The sequence below is a fragment of the Vespula pensylvanica genome, chromosome 2, assembly GCF_014466175.1.
Source record: "Vespula pensylvanica isolate Volc-1 chromosome 2, ASM1446617v1, whole genome shotgun sequence".
Lineage (NCBI taxonomy): Eukaryota > Metazoa > Arthropoda > Insecta > Hymenoptera > Vespidae > Vespula > Vespula pensylvanica.
The window spans coordinates 849,480-874,479 of NC_057686.1; the positions used below are offsets into that span (position 1 = coordinate 849,480).

General features: G+C 30.4%; 4 protein-coding genes and 1 long non-coding RNA gene across 8 annotated transcripts in view; 3 read left to right on the forward strand and 2 right to left on the reverse strand.

Annotated features, from left to right (window-relative positions):
* Positions 1-3,176: 3,176 nt before the first annotated feature.
* On the reverse strand, positions 3,177-18,119 carry LOC122637867 (Kv channel-interacting protein 1). Its single transcript, XM_043830349.1, has 6 exons — positions 17,893-18,119; positions 6,216-6,285; positions 6,072-6,142; positions 5,586-5,858; positions 4,713-5,044; positions 3,177-4,136 (listed from the first exon to the last, which is right to left on the reverse strand). Exons 1-5 carry the CDS (start codon positions 18,055-18,057, stop codon positions 4,997-4,999), a joined length of 627 nt encoding a protein of 208 aa, XP_043686284.1. The 5' UTR covers positions 18,058-18,119; the 3' UTR covers positions 3,177-4,136; positions 4,713-4,996.
* LOC122637866 (dynein regulatory complex subunit 5) lies at positions 6,315-12,836 on the forward strand. Its single transcript, XM_043830348.1, has 11 exons — positions 6,315-6,616; positions 6,843-6,920; positions 7,235-7,507; positions 7,835-8,026; positions 8,791-8,952; positions 9,103-9,241; positions 9,370-9,607; positions 9,904-10,062; positions 10,545-10,659; positions 12,471-12,601; positions 12,686-12,836. Exons 2-11 carry the CDS (start codon positions 6,874-6,876, stop codon positions 12,823-12,825), a joined length of 1,596 nt encoding a protein of 531 aa, XP_043686283.1. The 5' UTR covers positions 6,315-6,616; positions 6,843-6,873; the 3' UTR covers positions 12,826-12,836.
* Positions 18,120-18,425: 306 nt separating the features above from the next.
* On the reverse strand, positions 18,426-20,658 carry LOC122637868. The gene is made up of 3 exons (XR_006329306.1): positions 20,304-20,658; positions 20,004-20,220; positions 18,426-18,544 (listed from the first exon to the last, which is right to left on the reverse strand). It is a non-coding gene; the product is annotated as an uncharacterized LOC122637868 (long non-coding RNA).
* A 635-nt stretch (positions 20,659-21,293) lies between these two features.
* LOC122637744 (ADP-ribose glycohydrolase ARH3-like) lies at positions 21,294-23,097 on the forward strand. 3 transcript variants are annotated; one of them, XM_043830084.1, is made up of 6 exons: positions 21,294-21,707; positions 21,823-21,980; positions 22,111-22,329; positions 22,394-22,506; positions 22,563-22,788; positions 22,864-23,097. In XM_043830084.1, the coding sequence occupies exons 1-6, from the start codon at positions 21,545-21,547 to the stop codon at positions 22,891-22,893; spliced, it is 909 nt and encodes a 302-aa protein (XP_043686019.1). In that variant the 5' UTR covers positions 21,294-21,544; the 3' UTR covers positions 22,894-23,097. The 3 variants fall into 3 exon arrangements, with proteins under 3 accessions (XP_043686019.1, XP_043686018.1, XP_043686020.1); XM_043830083.1 differs by having other exon boundaries at positions 21,301-21,707; positions 22,854-23,097; XM_043830085.1 differs by having other exon boundaries at positions 21,565-21,747; positions 22,854-23,097.
* Positions 23,098-23,289: 192 nt separating this feature from the next.
* LOC122637743 (DNA-binding protein Ets97D-like) overlaps positions 23,290-25,000 on the forward strand; it is a 2,622-nt gene continuing 911 nt past the window's right edge. The window contains exons 1-7 of one of the 2 annotated variants that reach the window (XM_043830082.1): positions 23,290-23,382; positions 23,448-23,635; positions 23,804-24,101; positions 24,163-24,313; positions 24,375-24,451; positions 24,529-24,763; positions 24,885-25,000. The exon at positions 24,885-25,000 is cut by the window's right edge and continues 911 nt beyond it. In XM_043830082.1, the coding sequence (XP_043686017.1) occupies positions 23,598-23,635; positions 23,804-24,101; positions 24,163-24,313; positions 24,375-24,451; positions 24,529-24,763; positions 24,885-25,000 (915 nt within the window). In that variant the 5' untranslated portion in view covers positions 23,290-23,382; positions 23,448-23,597. Of the gene's footprint in view, positions 23,636-23,803; positions 24,102-24,162; positions 24,314-24,374; positions 24,452-24,528; positions 24,764-24,884 lie in introns of both variants that reach the window. The other variant, XM_043830081.1, reaches the window with a different exon arrangement.

The following is a 25,000-nucleotide window of genomic DNA, read 5'->3' on the forward strand; positions in this document are numbered from 1 at the left end:
TTTTTTTTTTTTTTTTTTTTTGCAAAATATCTCAAACGACTTGGTTCACTTTCATAATCATATAAACACGTATATGCATTCGCACATATCGATTAATTATTATTCATTAATTGATTCTCGGAAATGAGAATTACAATAATTTTTGGAAATATTTTGATCTTAGTCATACATCGAGTCTTCCTTTTTATTTGCATATATATTTTTGATAATTTTGTTATTATTATTATTATTATTGTTGTTGTTGTTTACCTTTTCTTTCTTTATTTTTTTTTTTTTTTGGTATTTCAGCATCGTATTAATTCTTTATTTGTCGTTCGTTAGTTCGTTCGCTTGTTCTTATTTTTTTATTTGTTTATTTTTTTTTTTTCATTAATATTTTTTTCTTTTCTTATCAGAGATGGAATTATTAAAGTTATCATATATCTCCTTGAGAGACATACACACATACGTCTTGGCGAGATTATTTTAGTGTCAATGTTTTTGAATATACATATGTATGCATGTATGTATCCACGTGAATGTAAGCTCGATACGCGCGCATAAATCTGCTACTTTCGATGCTGTTGTATTTCTTTTTCTCGTTGTCATAGAAACGCACGTATTATGTATGTATATATGTAGTTTAGCAATCGTACGTTTTCTTGATCCCCGTTAAGACACTAAAGGCAAAAAACGCTTAAGAGATTGATCGAAGTAAAAGAAGGATTTTTTTGCATTTGATTTATAACGTGCTTTCTGTTTATTCTTTCTTACTCACCCTTTTTTTTCCCTATCTTTTTTCTTATTATTTATTTATTGATTGATTTTTTCGTAAGTACGGTGCCTATCTTGCCGAAAGAAAGGAAAAAAAAAAAAAAAAAAAGAATGAAAATTCTGAGTACATAAATACGTATGTATGTATGTATAAAATCTAAACGATTTGTGGTGAAAGGCATCGTTGTGATATGACAACTGTCCTGTCGTATATACGTAATTAGTTTACTTTTTCAATCGGACGCTCACAGAGAAACAAATAAGTCCCGTTCGAAATCAAGTAAGTAGTAAGCCATAAGAAGTTTTTTATCGTTCTTTCAATCATTTTTTTTTTTTCCTTTCTTCTTTCTTTTTTTCTTATTTTTCTTTTTTTACAACATATATAAATAAATGAAATATAATATATATATATATATATGCGTGTATGTGTATGTATATATATATAAATTTTTCTCGGACATTTAATTAGAATTTGATCGGCTCCTTTTTGTGTAAACACATTTCTTTTATACGATTAATAATTCTCGTCTTTCAACAGTAGCAATATTTTATTTGACAGTCTTTGCGAATGAACGATTCTTTGAAATAGACGCGTGAGTAGTAGATACATTTGTGAAATAATAATTCGTCGCTAAAGCTTTTTACTCGAAGCATGAAATATGAAATAACAATAATAAGAGCAAAAATATATATACATATGTGTATATATATATATATATCGTCATTGAAAAAACTTAATAAAAAATAAATTTATTTCAGACGGATTTAGATATTATTTCACAAATGCATTCTATAAAAGAATGATCAGTGGCAGTAATAGCGATACAAATCTTTAGATCAGAATCCGTAATGTATGTGTATGTGTGTATGTATGTATATATGTATGTATGTATGTATGTATGCGTACGTGTATGTATTAATATTCGATCGGTGATGACACGTTAAAAATAGTGCAACTTTTTATACACCAATTTAACATTCGTTCGAATTTGTTTGGTATTTGAAAAATTCTCTTTTCTTCTCTTTTCATTTTTGTCACACGTTTGAGAGTAATCCTTTGTAAATGATCGTAACGATAATATTTTCAAAAAGTTCCCTTCGACTAATTCGCAAATATTTTATATTTATATTATATCTACCGGCACCATCCATGCAGACAATATTACAAATCGTATGCCAAACGTGTTCGTGAGATTTGCAGAAAAATCTAATATACACATATGACTTGATGGTTATGATTATTATGATTATTATTAAACGATTACTATTTTTTTTTTTCTTTTTCTTTTCTTTTCCCTCTTCATTTTCTTTCTTTTTTTTTTTTTTTTTTAATTCTATGATAAACTTTAACACGTTATTGTTTCTTTCCGTTTATGTATTACACGCTAATTACAATAGCTTGGTGTTTAGTCAACATCGATTTTTTGATAATCAATGCTCTTCTATCAATTTGACAATTTTATTATTTGTCGCTCTTCCTCTTTTCCTCTCTCTCTCTCTCTGTTTCTTTCTTTCTTTCTCTTTCTATGGGCGATTTTATTTTATTTCATTTTGTTTTATTTCTTTCTATCTTTCCTTTCTTCTTATTTTTTCTTTCTCTCTTTTTTTTTTTTTTCATTTCATCAATTTATCATTATTAGGAAGCTGGAAAATATTCATTTTCGATTTGACTAAATAGTAGATACATTTAATTTTCTTCGTTTTCGATTCTCTCCTGAAAATAAAATAAAAGTAACATCCATAGGAATTTGTATCAAGCTTTATCTTGTCGTTCTTTCTTTCGCTCTCTTTCTTTTTTTCTTTTTTCTTTTTTTTCCTCTCTTTTTTTTTTTTTTTTGTTTGTTTGTTTGTTTGGTTTAGTTTTTAAGATAAAGATATGTGCAGTCGTTAATACAATCACATAGATAACTATTCCGATAAATTTTATAATCTTGAAATTGAATTCTATCTACAATCACATCTATTTAAAAAAAGAAAAAAAGAAAAAAAATTCTTGGGACTGTAAAAAGAAAAAAATTTCTCTAAACTAACGAGTTTCTCTTTGACATTACAACGTACGTTTATTTGATTAATAAATCAATTAATTAATTAATTAATTAATTAATTAATCCATTCATTCATTCATTTAACTATTCATTTTATCATTTTCACGAAGAACTGAAGGACTATCGGCGTTCCTTTTATCATACCAAGAAAGAAAAATAACAAAAAGAAAAATAACAAAAAGAAAAAACAAATAATAAATGAAACAAAGAAAAGAAATTTGCTTTGTGCTATTGCTTTAATGTTACGTTCCAAAAAACATTTATAAGTTTCTCTCATGAGTCTCTCTCATTTTTATTATTTAACAATCTTAAAAAGAATTACCATGATTTCTACCAATTATCATTATCATTATCATTATCATTATCATTACAATTATATATCTCCTTTTTTCTAAAATCAATATCTGGAAGATTTTTGATATAATTCTAATGATCTAATTTTCCATTGGGTGTAACATAATTAACACCATTCGAGATTGTTACCTTTCAATGTTTTATTTCAATAAAGGAATATTTCTTGCAATATTCTTATGGTACCAAACGTTTTTGACGTTTACGTATAATCGTGCATCTTCAAAAGTTTCTGTCTCTCTTTTCTATCCATCTTTTTTATTTGTATATTCATAATATAATACTTAAGAGACTTTTATTATGCGAGAATCATGAGATTGGAACATTGATTTTGCTTGACGGCGATTTGGCACAAATCGACGGTACTTGAACGACCACGTAAGGTACCTTCTTTCTTTTTTTTTTATTTATTATTATTATTATTATTATTATTATTATTATTATTATTATTATTATTACGTCTCTCTCATAGGAATTTTTTTTTATAAATTATTCAACAATGTCTCTCTCTCTCTCTCTCTCTCTCTCTCTTTCTTTCTTTCTTTTTCTCTTCGTTACGTTGATATCTATCAGGTGTTTCGAATGAAACGTATTTAATACTTACAGAACGATTCGTACGAATCTATCTATTTTATCTATCTCATACGTTTTTCTATAATATATCCTATAATATTATTTTCTTCTTTTTGAAGAGAGCAATGATTTTGAATTCGACCAAATTTCGAATGTGTTCGTCTTCGTACTTGTCTTCTTGCTTCTCGTTCGTATTACTCATTATCAGGAGTTCATGATTTTGAAAACTTAGTCTCTAACCTCCTTTCTTGTTTCTTTTCTTTTCTTTTCTTTTCTTTTTTCTTCCCTACCATCCCATACTCCCTATCCTTATCTCTCCCCCACTCTTCATTCTTTTTAATAAACGTTTCGGTCGAACGTATATTATATTTCTTCATTGCATTGGAGGCAGTTGTAGTTCTAGCGTTAAATCGTCTGAAAGGAAAGTAAAAGGTTTCATCAGAACTTTATTTCATTATTATTTCGAGCCACTTCTCGAGAGAAAAGAAAAGAAAAAATTAAAAAAAAAAAGAACAAAAAAAAGTACGAAGAGAGGATACGAAACTCTCCACATAGTTAATTAATTATTAAAATAATTAATTGATTATGAAAATTTTTTAATTATCAAAAATTCTTGCAAATTTATATCAACGACTTCGTCGAACAATTCACACTTTTTTTTTTTTTTTTTTTACTTTCAATGGGAAAAAGATGCTAGAAAAAAAATACTAACCAGCGTCGATACTTGAAAAAAAAAAAAGAAAAAAAAAATATCGGTTAATTCTTCGAAATTTCTCAATCGTCCTACCGACTCTTCATGAACCTTTCTATTTTCAACAAAGGAAGAATTTCTTTTTTCATCTCTCTTTTTTCCTCTCTTATATTTTTTCATATTTTTCATTTTTGAAAAATTTATTTTTATATTTTTTATTATTATTTTTTTTTTATTCTTTATATTTTGGAAAAATTCGTATTTCTCAGCTTAAGAAAAGTTTCTAAATACATTTGTACCTTTAACAAAAAAGAGGAGCTTCCGGTTGATTCCACCAATGAGCTGCCAAGAGTAAATAAAGCTCTTGATCCTGTACAGTATATCCAGGTGGTGGTTGCGAGGGTAAAGGCGGAGGTATCGGTGGTAATAAGGAATAGGACGGTGGTGGTGGCGACGGTGACAAAGATTGCGAAAACGTTGTTGAAGGTGGTGTAGGCGGCGTTGGTGGCGTCGGTACCGTTTGTGTTATCGCATTTGTTCCAGAGACAACCTCATCCTCCGACTTCTCCTCTTCTGCCGGAGATCAAAGCGCACTGTCGAATATAGCTAATGATCTTGTGATCACATCGTCCTATAAACATATCCCAAAACAAAATAATATCGATCAAACAATTCTCATTTTCAATTTAACAGATTCAATATAATTAATTATTCTCGACATTCTTGTATTTTGTTAATTATAGAATGAGTATCAAAATATTACTGAATGATCTTTATACAATTCTAAATATTCGATCGACGTTCGAATATTTTTTTGATCTTTAGAAATATTGTAACGTTGTTAGATTAATACAAACGTTATAATATTTAAAAGCGATACTAACTAAATTTCTGATCGAATGGATGATGATGGCTTATGGACGAAAAAAAAAAGAAAAAGAAAGAAAAGAAAAGAAAAAAAATGGCGGTGGGATAGGTGGCTTGGAAATTTTCATGAACAAATTTTTCTTCGATTTTATCGACGTTGGTCAACCTATTATTTTTATATCTACGAATTCTAAAAAAACAAAAAAAAAAAAAAAGAAAAGAAAAAGAAAAAAACACTCTCACGTATCGATAAAACGATATAATATTTCTAACGATCTAACAAAAGCTCTATCGCTTTGTCGTACCTTGAGACAACTCTCAATAAATTCCTCGATAGTGATAACACCGTCTTGATTAAGATCCAACTTTTTGAAGACTCTGTCCAACTGTTCCCTAGCTTTTCTTTCTTCCTCGGCGTGATGTCTTCTACCCATGAGCTCGTGAACAGCCGTAACCATTTCACCTAATTCACCTCTCGTGATGCAACCATCGCCGTTTATGTCGTACAATTTGAAAGTCCATCTTAGTTTTTCGTAAATACTACCTCGCAAAAGGGTCGATAGGGTTACCAAAAGATCCTGCAGATAGATTTAATCAAAGTTAATTAATCTCATAATATATCATACATATATAAATAAAAATGTTTAGTAAAACTGAGAACAACAAAAAAATTAAACAACAAAAATTCTTATTAAAATAAATAAATAAATAAATAAATAAATAAATATAAAATGATGACTCTCTTTCTCTCTTTCTCTCTCTCTCTGTCTCTCTAATTCTCGGTTAATTACCCTAAAGCTGATGGCCCCGTTACAGTTAACGTCGAAAGCCTTGAATACGTAGTGAGCGTAGAGGCTGGAGTCTGCAATTCGCATGAGGGGTCGCCATTAACTAATTTACGCAAAAATCGTATCTCATATATAATTGGAACTCACTGCCATGCGGGAAGAATTTTGCGTATATGTCCTTGAAGGAGTCCTCGTGAACCACGCCTTCCGGGCATTCCTGAAAGTAAACACGGGAAAAAGAGAGTATAAAAAAAGAACAACTTATTATACTTCCTCTTCCTATTTCTCTCTCTCTCTCTTTCTTTGTACTTAATTTATCCGTCTAGGCCTCTTCTAACACCCCCTCCTACCCTCATTTACATTCTCTCTCTCTCTCTTTCTCTCTTTTACGTTCTTTCTCATTCTCCAGGAATATAGCTCAAGAGTTAAGCGACCCGTACACTTTTCTCGTTAGGCTAATTGGTGACGAAGCCTCACTCAAACGAGTTTTCCTCCTTCGTGATTCCGATTGGCAGCGACACGACTCTCGTTAATATACTTACATATGTGTATATATACCTTAAGTACTCCGTCTACCTACGTACTTCATTTTTTCTCTCGTTTCTTTTTTCTTTTCTTTCCCTTTTCTTTTTTTGTATTTTTTATTTTATTTTATTTTATTTTATTTTATTTTATTTTCTGTATCGTCGAGACTATTTAAAAATGTTAGGGAAAGAAAAGAAAACGGGAAAAGAGAAAATCGTTAACTATGGTAATATGAATAATTCTTTACAGGTAAGAGAACCATATTTGAAGGACATTCAAAATGAGGATTCCGCATACAATTACCGAGAATATCTTCGAAGCTTACAAGTAATTAATTCAATTTTATTTTTTATGCGTGTGGACCAAGTGTTTCTTCTTTTTTTCTTTATTAGAAGAAAAAAAAAAGAAAAAAGAAAAGAGATAAATAAGAGAAAAGAAAGAAAAAAAAAAATTCAACTCACAACTTCGTTCGTATCTACTTAAATTAAAATGAAGAAAGAGAGAGAGAAAGAGAGATAGAGAGAGAGAGAGAGAGAGAAAGAGAGAAAAGTTATTCAATTTCGATTATTTTAACGAGATACGTAGCGTGGAATTTATTTATTGTTTGATGGAATTATTATTTTTTTTTTCATTTTATACAGATGCTCAACAGAGAGTTCTTTATTGCCATACGAACAACGGAGAACACTTATTTCTGAAAATTTCAACTGGGATGATAACATAGTACCGGAATTAAAGATACTAGCTCTTGGTGTTATAGTATCGTTATGGGAAAAATATCCCATACTCGAAGAATTGTCAAATTGTATGGATCAAGATGTTATTATAGAAACCTTGCCTACTGATCTTCCCTTTGAGTTGACTATTACTAAGATAACCGACGAACATTATTGGGAACGTGCTGCTAAAAATAGGTTGATTATTTTCTTCATCATTTTCTTTTCTTTTTTTTTTTTTCTTTTTTTTTATTTATTTCTATTCATATAATTTGTTAAATAGATATTTAATAATTTGTATATGCATATATATATATATATATAAATTTGTATTATTTTTATATTTATATTACAGAGTTCATATATTATTTATAATAAATATATTATATGTAATATATATATATATATATATAATATACTAATGATATTATATATCTAGTAATAATAATATATTATATTAGTATAATATAATATATTTATATTATATATTATTACATACATACATATATATATGATTTCTAATAGATGGTCTTTTAATAATCCAAACGATTACGGTAATTCATGGCGAAGATTATACTGCGAACGTCATTTGGCCGAATATTTGGAAAATTTTGAAGCGAGCTACTTTGAATCGCAAAGAGAAGATTGTATGAAAATTTTGGAACTATCGAGCGAGCACGTGCGTGTATTGAAGTTGCATTCTCTAAAACCTACCAAGTGAGTGCAACGAAGGTGCCAACGGATAATATATCTTTTCGACTGAACGCCCTCTCACAATATTCCTAAAGATTATTATTAGATACACGTTCTCGGCCTCTTGGCTAAAATCGTCTTTACGTTTGCACTTGAAGCTAAGTCGAAATTATGCTCCAAGTATTTCAGGCCATTTCTTTATACGTAGTGTCAGAAAAAAAAAAAAAAAAAAAAAAACAAAAAGGAAAAAAAAAAGGGAAATCTCATAATTATCATTATCGAGCTAAATTCAAAACAATTCTAATTTAATAAATAAATAAATAAATAAATAAATAAATTAACAAATATATATATACTATTTGTTAATAACATAATTGAAACAAACGGAAACAAAAAATTAATAATCGTCAAAATTGAAAAAAAAAAAAAGAAAAACTGAATCCAAACAATTATTATTTAATCCATGAATAAATAAATAAATAAATAAATAAATAAATAAATATATATATATATTTATACATTATTTATTAATAACATATATTAAAACAAACAAAAGATTCCGAAAACTATTATATCTCATTATAAATATAAAATGAGATCTTATGTTTTCTATAACTTCTTTTCTCTTTTTTTCTTTGTTTCCACATTGTCAAAATCAATCGGATCAGTCTATAATTTTTTTTTTTTTTTAATATATTTTTATATATATATAGTTCGAGCGTGGATAAATTACTAAAAAAAAGAAGTAACGTTTTTTACGAAGTAATCTCAGTAAATTTAATTTTTAGAATACCATCGAGATTGAACGATAATGACGATTCGAGTCATGACGATGTGGTCGATCATATCCCGATGTCGATAATCTTACCGCAATTACCGTACCTCACTGAAATGTCCTTGAACATGGGCATGATCTATATGGACGATGGTTTCGAATGGAGAGATTTCGAGTGAGCAACTGAGAATTACGCGAAAATAAATATTTGATATTGAAATCTTTGTTTCTTTTTTTTTCTTCTCTTTTCTTCTCTCTCTCTCTTTATATTTTTAATCCTTTTTCTTTTCTGCTTGGATATATTAATCTTAACCAATGTGAAAAGATTTTCAGTGAATGACTGTTCGAGTCTTGGCGAAGGATTGAAAAGTTGCTACAATTTAAAAAAATTCAGTTTGACGAGAAGCAAGTTGGATCGGGCCAGAGTTGCTGCTCTACTACAGAAACTTATCACAAATGAAAATGTTAGCGAAGTGTTACATAAAAAAAAAAAAAACAAAAACGGACGTGATAAGTATTTAAAAAAAAAAAAAAAAAAACAACAACAATTGATTTCAATTTATTTTGTCCATTCGTTTTCTGTTCGAGGTAGCTTGAAGAATTAGATTTCTCGCATTGCAAGCTATTCGATTTGGGAGCACAAGCTGTCGCTGAATTTATATCGTTACACAAACGATTGAAAGTTCTTCGGTTGGTCAACAACATGATTGGAAGCGAGGGTATAGCTGGTATAGTTAACGTATTGTTAGAAAGGAAATCAGTAGTTTTGAGTCATCTCGATTTGAGATTGAATCCATTGGGTGAGGCCGGTGGTGCTCATATTTGCGCACGTAAGTAGATAATAATATGCTCTATTAAATATCGAGAGAGAAAAAAATTAAAAGAAAAACAAAAAAAAAAGACCAAAAAAAAAGAGACGAAGTTGAGAACCACTGACTCGAAAAAGAAAGAGAATGAAACAAGATAGTTCGAGTTCTAATTTAAAAAAATCCAAGACGCATATAAAATATTGGATGACGTGCATTCACACACACACACACACACACACACACACACACACACACACACACACAAATGTACAAACAACTTACCCAACAATGAAAATTTATTGTTTATTCGTTAATAGTGTTATTGAGAAACAAGCATCTTGAGATTCTAAATGTCAGCAGTTGCGAATTAAACTCAGCCATCGGAGAAGTGATAGCCCAGATATTTACAGAGTCTTCGGATATAAATGTCGAAACGTTCAAGATTGATCTGTCAAATAACAATTTCGGTCCAATAGGTGAGACTTAAGATTTCGAATTGCTATCTCGTTAGAGTTTTGACGTCTTTATGATCAGAGTTTACATCCACGTTAATTATGTTGTAGTTATTTAAATATGTATGTATGTATGTATGTATGTATGTATGTATGTATGTATATTTTTTTTTCTTTTTTCAAATTTAGATCTTTTATGATCTGTATTTCTTTTTCAGTTTTCGTTCTGATTTTTTTTTTTCCCCTTATTAAGCTACTTTCAAAATGTATTTCACAAGGGACATTTCTGTTTGAGATTTCTCACGAAATTATTGGAAGGCGATCAAATTTAATATTATATTCAAGAGAATTTGAGAGTATTTTTTTTTGTTTTTTTTTTTTTTTAATTTAATTTAATTAAGAAAAATGAAAAAAGAAGTTCTTTTGAAATACGAAAGCTCCTTCAAATTACTTTAATTATCTTAATAATCTCCAATAACGATTTTAGTTAATTTTTATATTTCCAGTTGGCAAATTGTTTGAGAAGGTCGTTGAAGTCAATAAATATATCATTGGATTCGACGCACGAATGTGCAATTTCACAAAGGAATCCGAATCCTCGATATGGCAAAGTGTACTTAGGTGAGCCATCAACCGTATATAGATAATTTTCAAACCTTTGCCCTACAAAAGAATGGGATTCATTGAATTTTTAAGCACTCTCGATCGACTTCGAATCACTCGTTCAACTTACAACTGAGATAATGAATTCTTGAAAGTGCATTTCGCTCGATTTTATTACAATATTACGTCATTCCTTCACTATAATATATCCATAATTCATAGAAAAAATATTACGAGAGCCATATTTAAAAACTAATTTCCTTCGTAGTAATTTAACGTTGAAAGGAAAAAAAAAAAAAAAAAAAGAAGAAGCAAAAGAAAGAAAGAAAGAAAGAAAAAAAATAGCATATAAGATTCAACGTCGCATTACAGACTTAATCTAGAATTACAAATTAAAAATATTTATTAATTATTAATCATCATCATGGTCGCAAACATAAACGTTGATTGATAAAAAAAAAAAGTAAAAAAAGAAGCCATATTTAAAAGCTATTTAGCTCGATCGTCGTATTAACTTAATATTAAAAGAGAAAAGAAAAAAAGATTTATGACTTCGTATTATCACCTAAATTATAAAATTCAAATAAAATATTTTTCGTCATTGTTAAATAGTTTCTGTGTTCAATAGTTTCTTGTAAACATGAAACTTCTATACGACGAGAGAGCTATTTTGTACACGACACGGAAATATATGGGACTTGAAAAGAGCTTCTCGTCGTCATCGACGTAGCTCAACGTCGTTCTCCTTGTAATATTCATGAATATCGATCCTACGATGAATTCGTTGGCATCTGTACGCGTGGATCTAATCGAGCACGAGTTAGAATCAAGAAAGAGGAAACGAAAAGGAAGAGGGATAGAAAAATAAATAAATAAATATATATATATATATACAAAAAAAAAGTAGAACAAATTTATCATCCAACGAGAGAGAGAGAGAGAGAGAGATCGAATCTAACATGACATAAATTAATCTAATGCCTACTTCGCGAAGCCGTTAACTATTCTTCTCACGAAAACTTCTTACCTCGTGAATATTTCTTGGCAGGCAGCCAAAGCTTAAAGAAGAAGAAGAAAAAAAAAAAGAAGAAGAAAAATTATTATCGTTTGAATTTCTCAACGATTAAAGTCGACGACCTCTCTTGTTCGATGATCGATAAAAAAAAAGAGAAGGGAGAGAAGTAAAAAAAAAAAAAAAAAAAAAGAAAAGAAAAGACATGCGACATTATTTTTATCTGTTAGAATTGTTTTTAACAATTTCCCAGGACATATTCATCTCTCTTTTTTCTTCCTTCTTTTTTTATTTATTTATTTATTTATTTATTTATTTTCTTTTTTTTTTTGGTTTTCCAACTACTACTACTACTACTACTACTACTACTACTACTATTACTGCTATTACTAGTAAAAAATTTAATATGACAACAGGGATGTTTTTATTGATTTTTATTGTTTTTCTTTAAAGATACGCAATATGTACGTAAGTGGGTGAAAAATTTTTCTTGAACGATCTTAAAACGATCGACGACACTTTTCTTCTCACGAAACTTTTTTTTGGATATAAGAATGTTTTACGATTTTATATGTAGGAATATTTTTGTAATTTGAAGAATTAAAAAAAGTACGTCTACGGAATCTAGAAAAAGAGTAAACGATTTTGAAAATCATCTAGGAACTTTCGATCGGGACATAAAGATATATCTATGTGTATAACAAGTTGTCGAGATAAAAAAAAAAGAGAAAAAAAAAAGAGAGAGACAGAAAGAGAGAGAAAAAAAAAGAAGAACAAAAAGCGCAAGGTTTTAACCTGAATATTTCCTTCTTTTCAGAAACAAGCAAAAAAGAGCACAGAGAAAAGTATCTGGTATACAACGAAAAAGTACTCCATCGTTATCACTTCGCTCAGATTCTGAGTACCCAAAGATGGAGAAGACCGTTAACGACATCGTCTCCGTCGAAGGTGAAGATCGATTAGATTTTTAACTTTATATTTTTCTCATGAATCTATGTATATATGTATAACTATATACGTATGCATATATAGACGAGACAAAGATGATTCTCAATTCTCGAGTCGAATTTGCGGAAGACGTTTCTCCGATTGAAATAAACAACATGGTGGCGATCAATAATTTCATAAAAGAAGAAGATAACAACGAAGAAAATAATAAAGAAGTTTTATAAGTGTAAAATTATTTTGTTGTATTAAATAATTATTCTGCTTCTCCAATTTGATACATATATATATATGTGTGTGTGTGTGTGTGTGTTATATTTATAAAAAGACAAAAGAAAAAAATAAAAACGATACTAATTTTAAATCGCAATTTTTTTTTTCATTTTTAATAAATCCAATATATATATATATATATATATATATATATATATACATATATAAAGAAATATTAGAAATACAAAAATTTATTAAATAATTAACTTAGCTCTGCGATATGATTCCAAAAAGGAAAAAAAAAAAAAGAAAGAAAGAAAGAAAGAAAGAAAGAAAAAGAGTTAACTTCAAATGAAAATTTTTACGATTTCAAATATAATAATAATTACGTGATTTGTGGATGTAAGAAAAAAAAAAAAAAGAAAAAAAGAGAGAGAGAGAGAGAAAAAAGGAAAAAAAAATCGCAAAGCTAAAAATTAATTTTTACGATAGATTTAAAATGAGACTGTTAAATTTCGTCGAAATTTCGTTCGTACGAAAAATCCAAATTTGTATGTGTTGATTCGTTACTCATCCTAAAGATATTAAGGGTGGGCGGGTGGTTGCGGGTTTGTGAGGAGGGAGGAGGAGGGGGTAGTGAGGCATGAGGGGGAGGATGTTCGCACGCGCACGCATGCGCACAAGAGTATATATCTTATGGCGATATTCAACATGGAACGTTAAAAGTAGGCAGCAGTAAAGCATAACAGTTTCTACGGATTTGCCAGTGGGAAGCTACGGCGCGTAAAGTCGATGGAAATTGGAGCGTTCGACCGTGTATAGAGTTCAAGGGGATGATACCGACGACTTCGTTCATATGTATATATATACATATATATATATATATATGTATATGTATATATGCGAAGCGCCCTCGAACGAACTTGCACGCGATCGCATCAAATTAGATTCCACTATCGAAGAACACCGAATTACCACTCTATTTCCTTGTATATATATATATGTATGTATGTATGTATGTATGTATGTATGTATGTATGTATATATGTATATGAGTATATGGCATGATCCGATAAATCCGTCGAGTTCGCCGATCAAGATGACCTTTTCTTCAACGATTTCGATCGACAATGAACAATTAACTGAGATGGGAATGATCTCTTGACAATAATTAAATACGTAAAACCTACGTTCGCAGATGGCGCTGTATTAGTTGGTTATTATATCGTATATAACCTAATTATTAATGAACGTAGAAAAATATTTTTTTTTTCTTCTTCTTCGAACATAATTATTAATAGTATTTTTCTAACAAAAAATATATATATATATATTTGTTTACTTAACGAATCAATGATATAAAAGCTCATTGAAAATATTCGATAATGTAATATGTAGATACACTTAACCTCCAATTTGCATTAATAAAAGAAAAAAAAGAAAAAGAAATTAATCAAGCTGCTCTTTCAAATAAATAAATTCAAACTAATGAATAATATAATATAATAATATTAATGAATGTGATCGAATCAGTTGACCTAGATCCTCTTGTTAGGGAAAGAGATCTATTTGTCCTTACAAAACGTTAATTTATGTAAACCTCGTTCTTTCTCTCTGTTGAACACATACGTACATACATACATACATACACACGTATATACATATATATATATATATATATATCCGTGTCTGTTTTCAAGTATATAATATAAAATAATGCGAAAGGTAGATATACAAGAAGTATGTACATTAATCGATAACGCTACAAATTTCCATTTATCGACCGTCCCCAACAACATACAAATATAAATTCGTAGTATAACACGTGCCCTTATTTCGCGAACAACCATTCTTAACGCTTTTGTACATCGTGCATGCGATAAAACGTAATCCAAATTATTATATATTCCACGTATACATATATACGTATATACAATGATATTATACATAATGATATTACACGTAATTATTTGAACATTTTTATCTCTCGATTCATAACTGACTTTAATTTGATTACATACCGATCTAAGGAATTTTAACGATGGCAATATGTCTACTAACCCCCACCCTACGTCTCTAACTTCTTCTCTCTACACATACTTAATAATAATACTTTTCTATAATTTTTTAAAAACTGTCTGATGTTCACGAAGTTTACATTTCATTTTCGTAATGAGCGAGTACCTTTTACGCGGTACTTATACATTTATATATATACGTGTATGTGTATATGTGTGTGTGTGTGTGTGTGTGTGGTGCTCTCAAGAGAAAGAAAAAGATAAAGAAAGACTTTTCTAGTCTTCTCAAGTTAAATTTTGCTAAAACTTAAACACGCTCGATGCTTTTATCTTCATTCGTGTCACTTATATACACATCAAATATATATATATATATATATATATATATATATATATATATAACTACGAGCACGTATACGTATAGGGTATCTCATTTTCAAACGATTAAACGATCAAACATTACCGAGGGTATTGGTTTTACAATGAAATGTTTCATATAAAGGGTTTTATATAGAGGTTTTCACGAAAATATGTAACACGTTGTTCGCTTTTCGTAAAGAGCCATTTCTTGGCAAAACACAAAAGTTATAATTTTTTATTAAAGGAGAAATCGACGTTTTAAATCCGACAAAAAATGATCGAGAATATCGAGAAACACGTAGGATTTAATTTTTTAATTGATATATCTCGTCGATGGTTATTTATTTTTTTTTTGACGAGTTTTAAGTTTTAACTCGATTTAAAACTCGACTTTTTTCTCTTCCTAGAGATGAAAAAATATTTCGGATAAAAGTTACTCGGTTTGTCTTTTTTCTTTTTTTTTTTTTTTTGCGTTATAATATGCTGTCATTATAAAAAACGTTGGTTCTTATTTAAAAAAGAATAAAAATAAAAAATAAAAATAAATAAAAATAAAAGAGGAAAGAAAAACAAAAGAATCTCGAAGTGGTCTTGAAACGTTGTATTAAACAAAACAAAACAAAAAAAGAAAAGAATAGAAAAAAAAAAACGATAAACGCCAAAATATTTCCACCTTAAAGTCGGATAACTCTTGTTCGAAGAATTTCTTGTTAAGAATGTCGTCCTTTCGAGGAAAAAAAATTTGTATCGTCATATTTTGGACACCCGGTATACCTGCATATACCGTAATACACGTAATACAGTTATTATTATATTATATTAAGTATGACTCGAATCAGAAAAAAATAAAAAAATATAAAAAAAAAAAAAACAAGGGGGAAAGAAAAAAGCACACATTAAAAACTTGATACGTGAACTGACAAATAATTTCATAATGATAAAATGAAATAAAGATATAAAAAAATATATATATATATATTGTTTACAATATCGAAATGACACGGTATTAAAGAGAATTAACAAACCGTGTAATCTAAGAGTGGTACGAATAAGAGTAATTGATTTTTCGAAAATCATTTATAAACTTACGGCCCACCCTGTGCGCACGTATGTATAATACATATTATACGTTCAAAATGAATATTTATTAATACCAAGCGGAATAAAAATGAATGTGTGACGTTAGAATAATTAAAATACACACCAATTAACTATCGCGATGAGATATGCAATATAGGTGCTAGGTATTCCATTGCAAATGGTTGGATATAAAGGGGTGTTACGTGATTACTATGAGCCGGTATTACAGAAAATGATTATACATATATTCGACACAAAATACAATTTCTTCATACATATATATATACATATCTACATATATACATATACATATAAAAGACTTCAAGATATCTTGGACGGCTAAAACGAAATTGGAACGAAGCCACGTATACATGTTACTTGAATATGCTTCGTCTTGCAAAAGAAGAAAAAGAAAAAGAAAAAGAAAAAGGAAAATCCGAAACAAAATCGGAATCTTGGTAGAAATAGAAACTAAAAAAAAAAAAGAAAGAAAGAAAGAAAGAAAGAAAGAAGAGCATTTTCAAACTAGAGTACTTACGAACGTTCACAAATTTTTTATCACACATACACACACAAAACGAAGGAAAAAAAAAGTTAAGTAGATATATATATATATATATATATATATATATATATACGCATACGCACGTACACAGACAGATATGGCCGCGCAGGCAAACACATATACATAGAAATATATCATAGATAGTACCGTCGGGTTAACGAACGTTCGTTCGATCGATGTGTGTATGTGCAAGGCCGGAAGAAAGAAGGGTAGTATGGAGTGGTGGAAAGAGAAAAAGGAAGAGAAGGAAGAGAAAGAGAGGGTGAGGGGTAAAAGGTGAAAGAGGAGAAAGGGGTAAGTGGAAGTGGAAGACGCAACGACGTGAGGGTGGATGAGGATAGGAGAGATGATAAGAGGGAGATCAAAAGAAGCAATCGTTGCTGAGTTGAAAGACGCGCTTTGACTTTTTACGTGAAAAAAACATACGGTTGCCTTTCTACGCTCCACCCCCTTTTTACAATGCCAACCCTCTTGCATATACGTGCTTGTATATTACATGTATGTATATATATACAGATGAATGCACATACACAAACTTTCTTTCTCTTTTTTTTTTCTTTCTCCTGGTTTGTTGTTCTCTATTCGTCAATTGTCTGATAACAAAAGGACTCTTCAAAAGCCACGAACGTTTGTATCAAATCCAAATCGACGTACAATTTATCAATCTATATATATATAGAACATATTTCGTAACGTCGATGCAATAATAGAATTGTTATTAATAAATAAATATTATTAATACTCGTAGAGATTACAAGCTAAGAAAAAGAAAACAAACATCTACTTGAAGAAGAAGAAGAAGAAGAAGAAGAAAGAGGAGAAGAACAAGGAAGAGAAACAGAGCTAGGAAAATGATGGTCAAGTGTGTTGTGTGAAGTGGTTAGCGGAGTATAGCATAGAAGAAATAGAAAAGAGAAGTAGCAAAAAGGGGTAGAAGAGTTGTGCGAGAGAATAGGAGTAGGCTGTGGGTGAAAGAGAGACGAGAAGATGTTGCAATGGGATGGGGTAGGAGGAAGGGAGGTAATAAGAGATAATCTCAAGAAGTGAAACTTATGTACCTGCTTGAATCCTCGATACATAACACGAATCTCTTGCCTCGAGAACTTGGTCTGTCTGAGTAGTTCCTCGAGGGCTACAGGTCTGGCAGTTTGTTGTCTCGCCCGCGTGCTCTCGAACTCGAAAAGAGCCTCTTCCGGTCCCGGCGAGTCCGGTGGTGTCGCCATGACCTTCGCTTTCCTCTTCCTCTTCTGTTGTTTTTATTTATTTTTTTTTTTGTTTATTTTTGTCTAACGAGAGATTCTTCTTTTTAAATTATCCCCTTTCCCACCCTCTCTTATTCTCTTTCTTCTATTTTCTTTCTCTCTCTTATTCTTTTTGTTCGATTTTCTCTTTTTTTTTTTTTATAGGTTATATTCTCACGACAATGGAGTTGCGATTAGTCGCCATTTAACGACAAAAAAGAAAAATGGCGCCTGCGTTTGATCTTTTTGTTTTCTTCAGGAGGGGTGATATCCCTTCCTGTTATTTCGCGTGTTATCTCTATTGATATTCTCGTGTCATCACTCCAATTTTTGTGTTTTGTTCCTTTTCTTCTTTCTACTATTCTTCTTTGTAATTCAACAGTGTTTTATAATGCTCCTCCTCAAAGGAGAATCTTAAAATTATTCGCTCCTATCGATCTCTTCTTCCGGTTGACCTCCGTGATGACCTCTGAAAGATTGATTCTCATCGATGCTCGTATAATGGCGTTAATATCTTTTTTGAAAAAAATAAAAAAAGTAAAATAAAATCCATATAATGCATATAGAGCGCTTGTAATCGATCGTGTGTGCGCGTGTGCGAATGTCTTCTTAAGGTATATACACACACATATACGTATACACATACCTATCTCTCTCTCTCTCTCTCTCTTTTTCTATGATATGACCCTAATACCTGTATATACACACGAGAATGAAGAAAGCATGGGGAAAAAGAAAGAGAGGGGGGAGAGAGAGAGAGATGAAAGAAAACATGGTCGAGCTTTAATCCTGACCGCGGACAAATAAAAATGCGAAGGGAGAAATGGTTGGCGAACCGTATATAACACGAGTGTCAATAAATTCTATTCTTTTGCATCGCCCGTTGTTCTTTTCTTTTTTCTTCTCCTTTTCGTTTTTTCTTTTCAATTTTGTTTTCCTCTTCCTTTTCCTTTCTATGTATAACCTCCATGATACTTACGTATCTTTCGTCTACTACGCTAGTCAAAATAAAGTGTATATATTGTATCGTATTATATATAATTTTTGTTTACATTTAATTACTTTAATTTTATTTTATATATATATATATGTGTGTGTGTGTGTGTTTGTTTGTTTGTTTAATTAATTCTACAATTACGAATTACTTATATTTGTTCAATTAATTTGTCACTTATATTTTTTCGTTTTTCATTCTATTTTCATCTTGAACGAAATATGATTACTCGCGTAAATTTACGATTTCATATATTTCTGAAAGAGACTAGGTAACCTGATTCTTCTTATAAATGGATTTTCGATGTTATTTTTCTTAATCCTAGGAATGACAAATTTTTTTAATTTGTATCAGAGAGGGGAAATAACGAGAATAAGATTACACGTGCGTATGCGTTCATTGAGCGATCATCGGAGGAGTTCATGGCCGAAACATTTATGACCGTACGAGACGGCTCGAGCCACGCTGGTGCGTGTATACGTATGTGTGTATATACAAAATAGACGACGATGGACAGAAACATATACATATACATACATACATATATATATATATATATATATTGTGTGTATGTGTGTATATATATATATATATATAGATCAAAGCAAAATATTTGGAGAAAGACGAAGGTGTGATGGAAGTTGGCAAGAAAATATTTATCGTAGAACAGAGAAATAATTGAATGAACAAAAATAAAAAATAAAAATATATATGTATATGTATATGTATATATACGATTTCGACGATGTCAATGATGTCAATAAGAAAATTTACAAAATATCAATTATTACAAATCTCTGATCGTTATAACGTCAGATAATTGTATATAAAAAATAGAATGAGAAATATAATAAAGATAGAATGAAATAACAAAAGCGCTTTAAGTAACTGAATGCTATGAGAGTAACAGAACGGAACGTAACGAGACACGTACCTGCGCGAAGATAGATGGAATTCCTCTCTTGGCCCCTCTCACTCTCTCATCACCCCCCACCTCCCTCCCTCTCTGTCTCTCTCTCTCTCTCTCTCTCTCTCTCTCTTGTAATATATACTACACTTCTCTCGCAATAAGGGTATTGTCTTCTAAGATATTAATTATCGAAGAAGAATCGACCTTCTTGCCCCTTCGACATCGTTTCCCTTCCTTCAATCTTATATATATATATATATATATATTATATATATAATATATATATATATATATATATAAAATCGTATTTCTCAATTTATTAACAATTCATTCACAGATCACCTTCCTCTGTCTCTCTCTCTCTGATTTTATATAAGAAAAGATGCGAACGATAGTAGTTTCACCAGCGTAAAGTTTATTCAGGCTCACGTAATAAAAAACGCCGTTAAAAGAGAATAAACGAACGTATATGTTCCTTATTCTTACGAAATTCGAATCTTCAAACGGATGATGAAAATAATCGTGTTACGTTAATAAAGAAACGCTCCGTGACAAAAATGTTCAATCGTTTACGAAACGGATTCTATCGAAAATTGAAGAGAGAGAAAGAGATCAACGGTGATGTCGAAACGAAACTCTCCCGGGGAAAACAGTACAGACCAACCGATCGACTACGCGGCCGGCGGTACACTAATTGCCCGGGTAGAGCGCGCCGTACGACACTCTATCCCCCACCACGCCAATCTTTCGACCCCCGGTTAACCAATCAACGTCGTCGTATTCAACGTCACCACTTATTTCTCTCGGAACCGAACGTTCGTTCTCTCGATAGCCAATCGGTATTCGTCGTTGTTAAGTTTTATTATTTTCGTAGATTATACCGTAGATTCTAGATAACCAAAAATATCTTAGTTTCTTCGACTAATCGAATCGAAGTAATCACCCTTGAAATTAATGCGTGCAAACCTCCTTTTTCAACCTCCATCGATAATTTATTTAAAATAATCATATTTTAATATATATTTTTTCTTTTTTTTTTTTTTTTTCTTTGATCGAGAAATATAAATCCTACAACTTGTTATGTTTTATGCTTTATTCGATAGAACAGTATATATTTTTCCAGTATAGAAAAACAATGAAATATCAAAGTTGTTATTATTTTAGAATTTTTTTACAAAGTTATTTTGTTACGAAATGTTCTTTTAAAAGAAACTTTCCAATAATAAATTTCTTTGAAATACAACACACACACATATATATATATATATATACATGTATTACTGATCGTACTATTATGATCGACTACATTTTTATACTATACGATAAAATGCAATAGAGATGACTTATGCGTATATAAACGAATGAAGCCTAATTATAAAAAGAACGTTACTTTATTGTATTACTAAAACTACTTCGTAATAATTCGAATTTATATTACACCGATTTTAAGAAAGACTTACTATTGCATTTAGTCGGATCTACACGTTTCTGTTCGTAAGACGTAACGATAGGAGGCCTCGTTTATCTTAGCAGAAAAAAAAAACAAAATAAGAAATAAAAGAAAAATGGAGTTGCAGTTGTTAAAGAGTAAATTTCGAGGGTCGATGTTAGGCGTTTTGATGGGCGATTGTCTCGGTAGTCCTTACGAAAATGAGGAATTATTATCGAGTGGAATGAGAAACGTTTTACAAAAATCTTTTGATAAATTAGAAGGAAGCATCTTTAAAGGTTAGATGATACCTTGAATGCAACAATAAATTCGATTAAGGTATCATACAAATGTAGATATTATAATTTACTCTGTTGTTTCTATGTTTTCTTTTTTTTTTTTAACTCCATCTAGCACCAGTTATGCAATATACGGATGATTCAGCAATGTCACAAAGCGTAGCTGAATCTTTAATTGAAAAAGGCGACTTAGACCTCGTTGATTTAGCAAAAAGGTTTGTGAAAAGCTATTATCAGGAACCAAATCGTGGTTATGGGGCTGGTGTTGTAACCGTTAGTATAAAAAGATTTTGAATGTATTGGCTAATTGAAGTAATTTAATAAAATATATATATATATATATGTATGTATGTATATATATCGTCACGTATGGTATAATAACGATAAAAATAATCTCTTTTAGGTGTTCCAAAAATTACGCGGTAATAAATTCCAAGATGTTTTACTTCCAGCAAGGGAACAATTTAATGGACAAGGTTCTTGGGGTAATGGCGGTGCGATGCGCGTTGCGCCTATCGCGTTATTCTCTTATAAAGATAGCGAAAAACTTATAGATAAAACGAGGAGAGCAACAGAAATTACTCACACTCACAAAATTGGCGTCGATGGTGCTATTTTGCAGGTATTCGTTTTTGAGAAATAAATTAGGATTTAGTTATAAATATCTCACAAATTTATTTTTTCAGGCACTTGCTATTCAACAATGTCTTCAATTAGATCCTTCCAACGAATTAAACGTTCCGAATTTTATTAATGAACTTATCGACAAAATGAAGAAAATAGAGAAAGACGAAGAAGGGTAAGTTACCATATAGATTCGTTATTCGCAACATTTTGTCATAAGCTTTTCTATAGTTTAGACTTAGTTGAACCACAACCTTACAAGCTGAAATTAGATATATTACAACAATTAATCGCCGCAGAGAAAGACGTTACGAACGAAGAAGTAGTTCGACAACTTGGTAATGGTATAGCAGCTCTTTATTCTGTACCTACAGCAATATTCTGTTTCTTAAGAGCACAACAACCTATCAATGGTATAGAAACTGAAAATCCACTTAGGAGAGCTGTACAATATGCTGTAAGTTAATTGTAATTATAAGTAATTATAATCATTATTCTGTTACATGAATGATATATTTTCAGATAACTTTAGGTGGAGATACAGATACTATTGGTAGTATGACAGGTGCTTTGGCAGGTGCTTTTTATGGAGAAGATAAATTTAGTAACAATCTTCTGGAACATTGCGAAGCGTCGAAGAAATTTGCGTATCTTGGTGAAAAACTTTATAACATAGTATGTGTTATGTAAATAATGGACAACTAATTGATTTTTTACTTGTAATATTCAATGTAAAACTACGTTGAATAAATATCATTAACATGAATGTGATATACATGTGTACACACACACACACGCATACACATATATATATATATATATATAATCAATGTGAAATATTTCAGAAAATATAATTTATTATTGGAAAGAATGTCAAATGATGTAACAGTATTTTTTCTCTTGGATTTATTTTGATGTGAAATTGTTAGTTCGGTTCTTCGTCGCTTGAGCGCGCTAATTTTGATGCGGAGAGTACGTCACAAACGTATGAGTGATTTCATTGTTTTTACGATATCAAACTTTACTCCAAATATTATTTTTTCTATTACGCGTAAGTGAATTATGATTAAAGGAAAATTTGTAAATAAGATCGAGCAGAGTAATATGTTGTTGTAGTTTTATGCTTGTTTACGTTCATTCGATGATTCAACGTACGAAGTGTATGAGAGCGTGACGACGCCTCTACAACAGAATATGTTCGAAAATAAATGTTACTTACTCGATTTACGTTACCGTTAAATCCCTTTTTATATCATTTGAATCTCCATGGACTTAGGAATTCGTCGAAAGAATTCAGAAAAAGGGTAAAACATTTACGATTTTTATTAATTATTAATGTTTCATGTGTCATAACCTGAAAAGTTTTATACTGATTTTTTTTTTCCTATCACATGATTTCCATGTAACATTAATTTTATCTATATGTATATGTATATGTATATATATATATATATATATATATTGCAACATAGCTTTGATACCGATGATGATTCTGAGTATGCAATGATAAAACGTATCAAAATGGAACCAGAAGCAATATTGTCCCAGGACGATGATATAATGGCACAATTTCAACAGGATAATTCCGATTTGGAAGTTGAACCAAGTTTTTCTTTAGAAGGTAGTAATAATAGCGACGATTGTAACGATGGAATTCTTATGCAACACATGGATATTAGAGAACCTTTGTCCACGCTACGAAATCTTTTGGAGCAGAGATTGGGCGTCGAACTTACCGATTATTCATTTTGGTTGCAAGATGCACAAATGGTAAGTACGAGAAAGAACGTATTAAGAAAAATTAAGATTACTTTTATAAACGTTCTTATAGCTTGAGTGTCACAAAAATTTAGTCGATCAATGCGTGCAAGGCGAAGGTCTTGTTCAAGTTAACGTTCAAATAAAAGCTTTACAAAAACGTATTAACATAGTAGATGTTCTAAAACCTGCGGAAGACTACATTGAACTCGCAGAAAATAATTGTACGTAAGTGTTAATTTCTAATAATTCGTTCAGAAATTAATCAACTATTTGTATTGACAGCAATAACATCCTTTAACGAAGAAAATAAGCAAAATGTGATACGATGGATGGTAGATGCGCAGTATAAGAAAGAACAGGTATAAATGCACACATCTAAATTATAGAAATACGATAAATAATATTTTCCATTTTATTAATAATTTGTCATCTCTAGGAACGCCTGAAGATACCAGCGGATCCTAAAGATTGGTCACAAACACACGTGAAACATTGGCTTCAATGGGCCGTTAGACAATTCAATCTAGTTTCCTTACGTTTAGCCGATTGGAATATAACCGGTGCACAATTGTGCAATCTCACCCTTGAAGAATTTCAGAGTAAGGTTCCTCTTGATCCCGGTGATGTATTCTGGACACACTTGGAACTACTACGAAAATGTAAATTCGTCGGTAAGTTATGATATTGTAAGATAAACAAACGAAAGATTTATTTTTAAGATTTATTTATTTCAACAAGCATATATATATATATATATGTATATCAATGTACTTTTTTTTTCTTTTTTCATAGCTGTCGTACAAAAAGATGTCCCAACGTCGGTCAGTGAAAATACTACGAATAAAACTATGAAAGTACGTAATCAAAAGAGTCCTAAAACACGGCCAGTTGTTAATCAACAAACACGA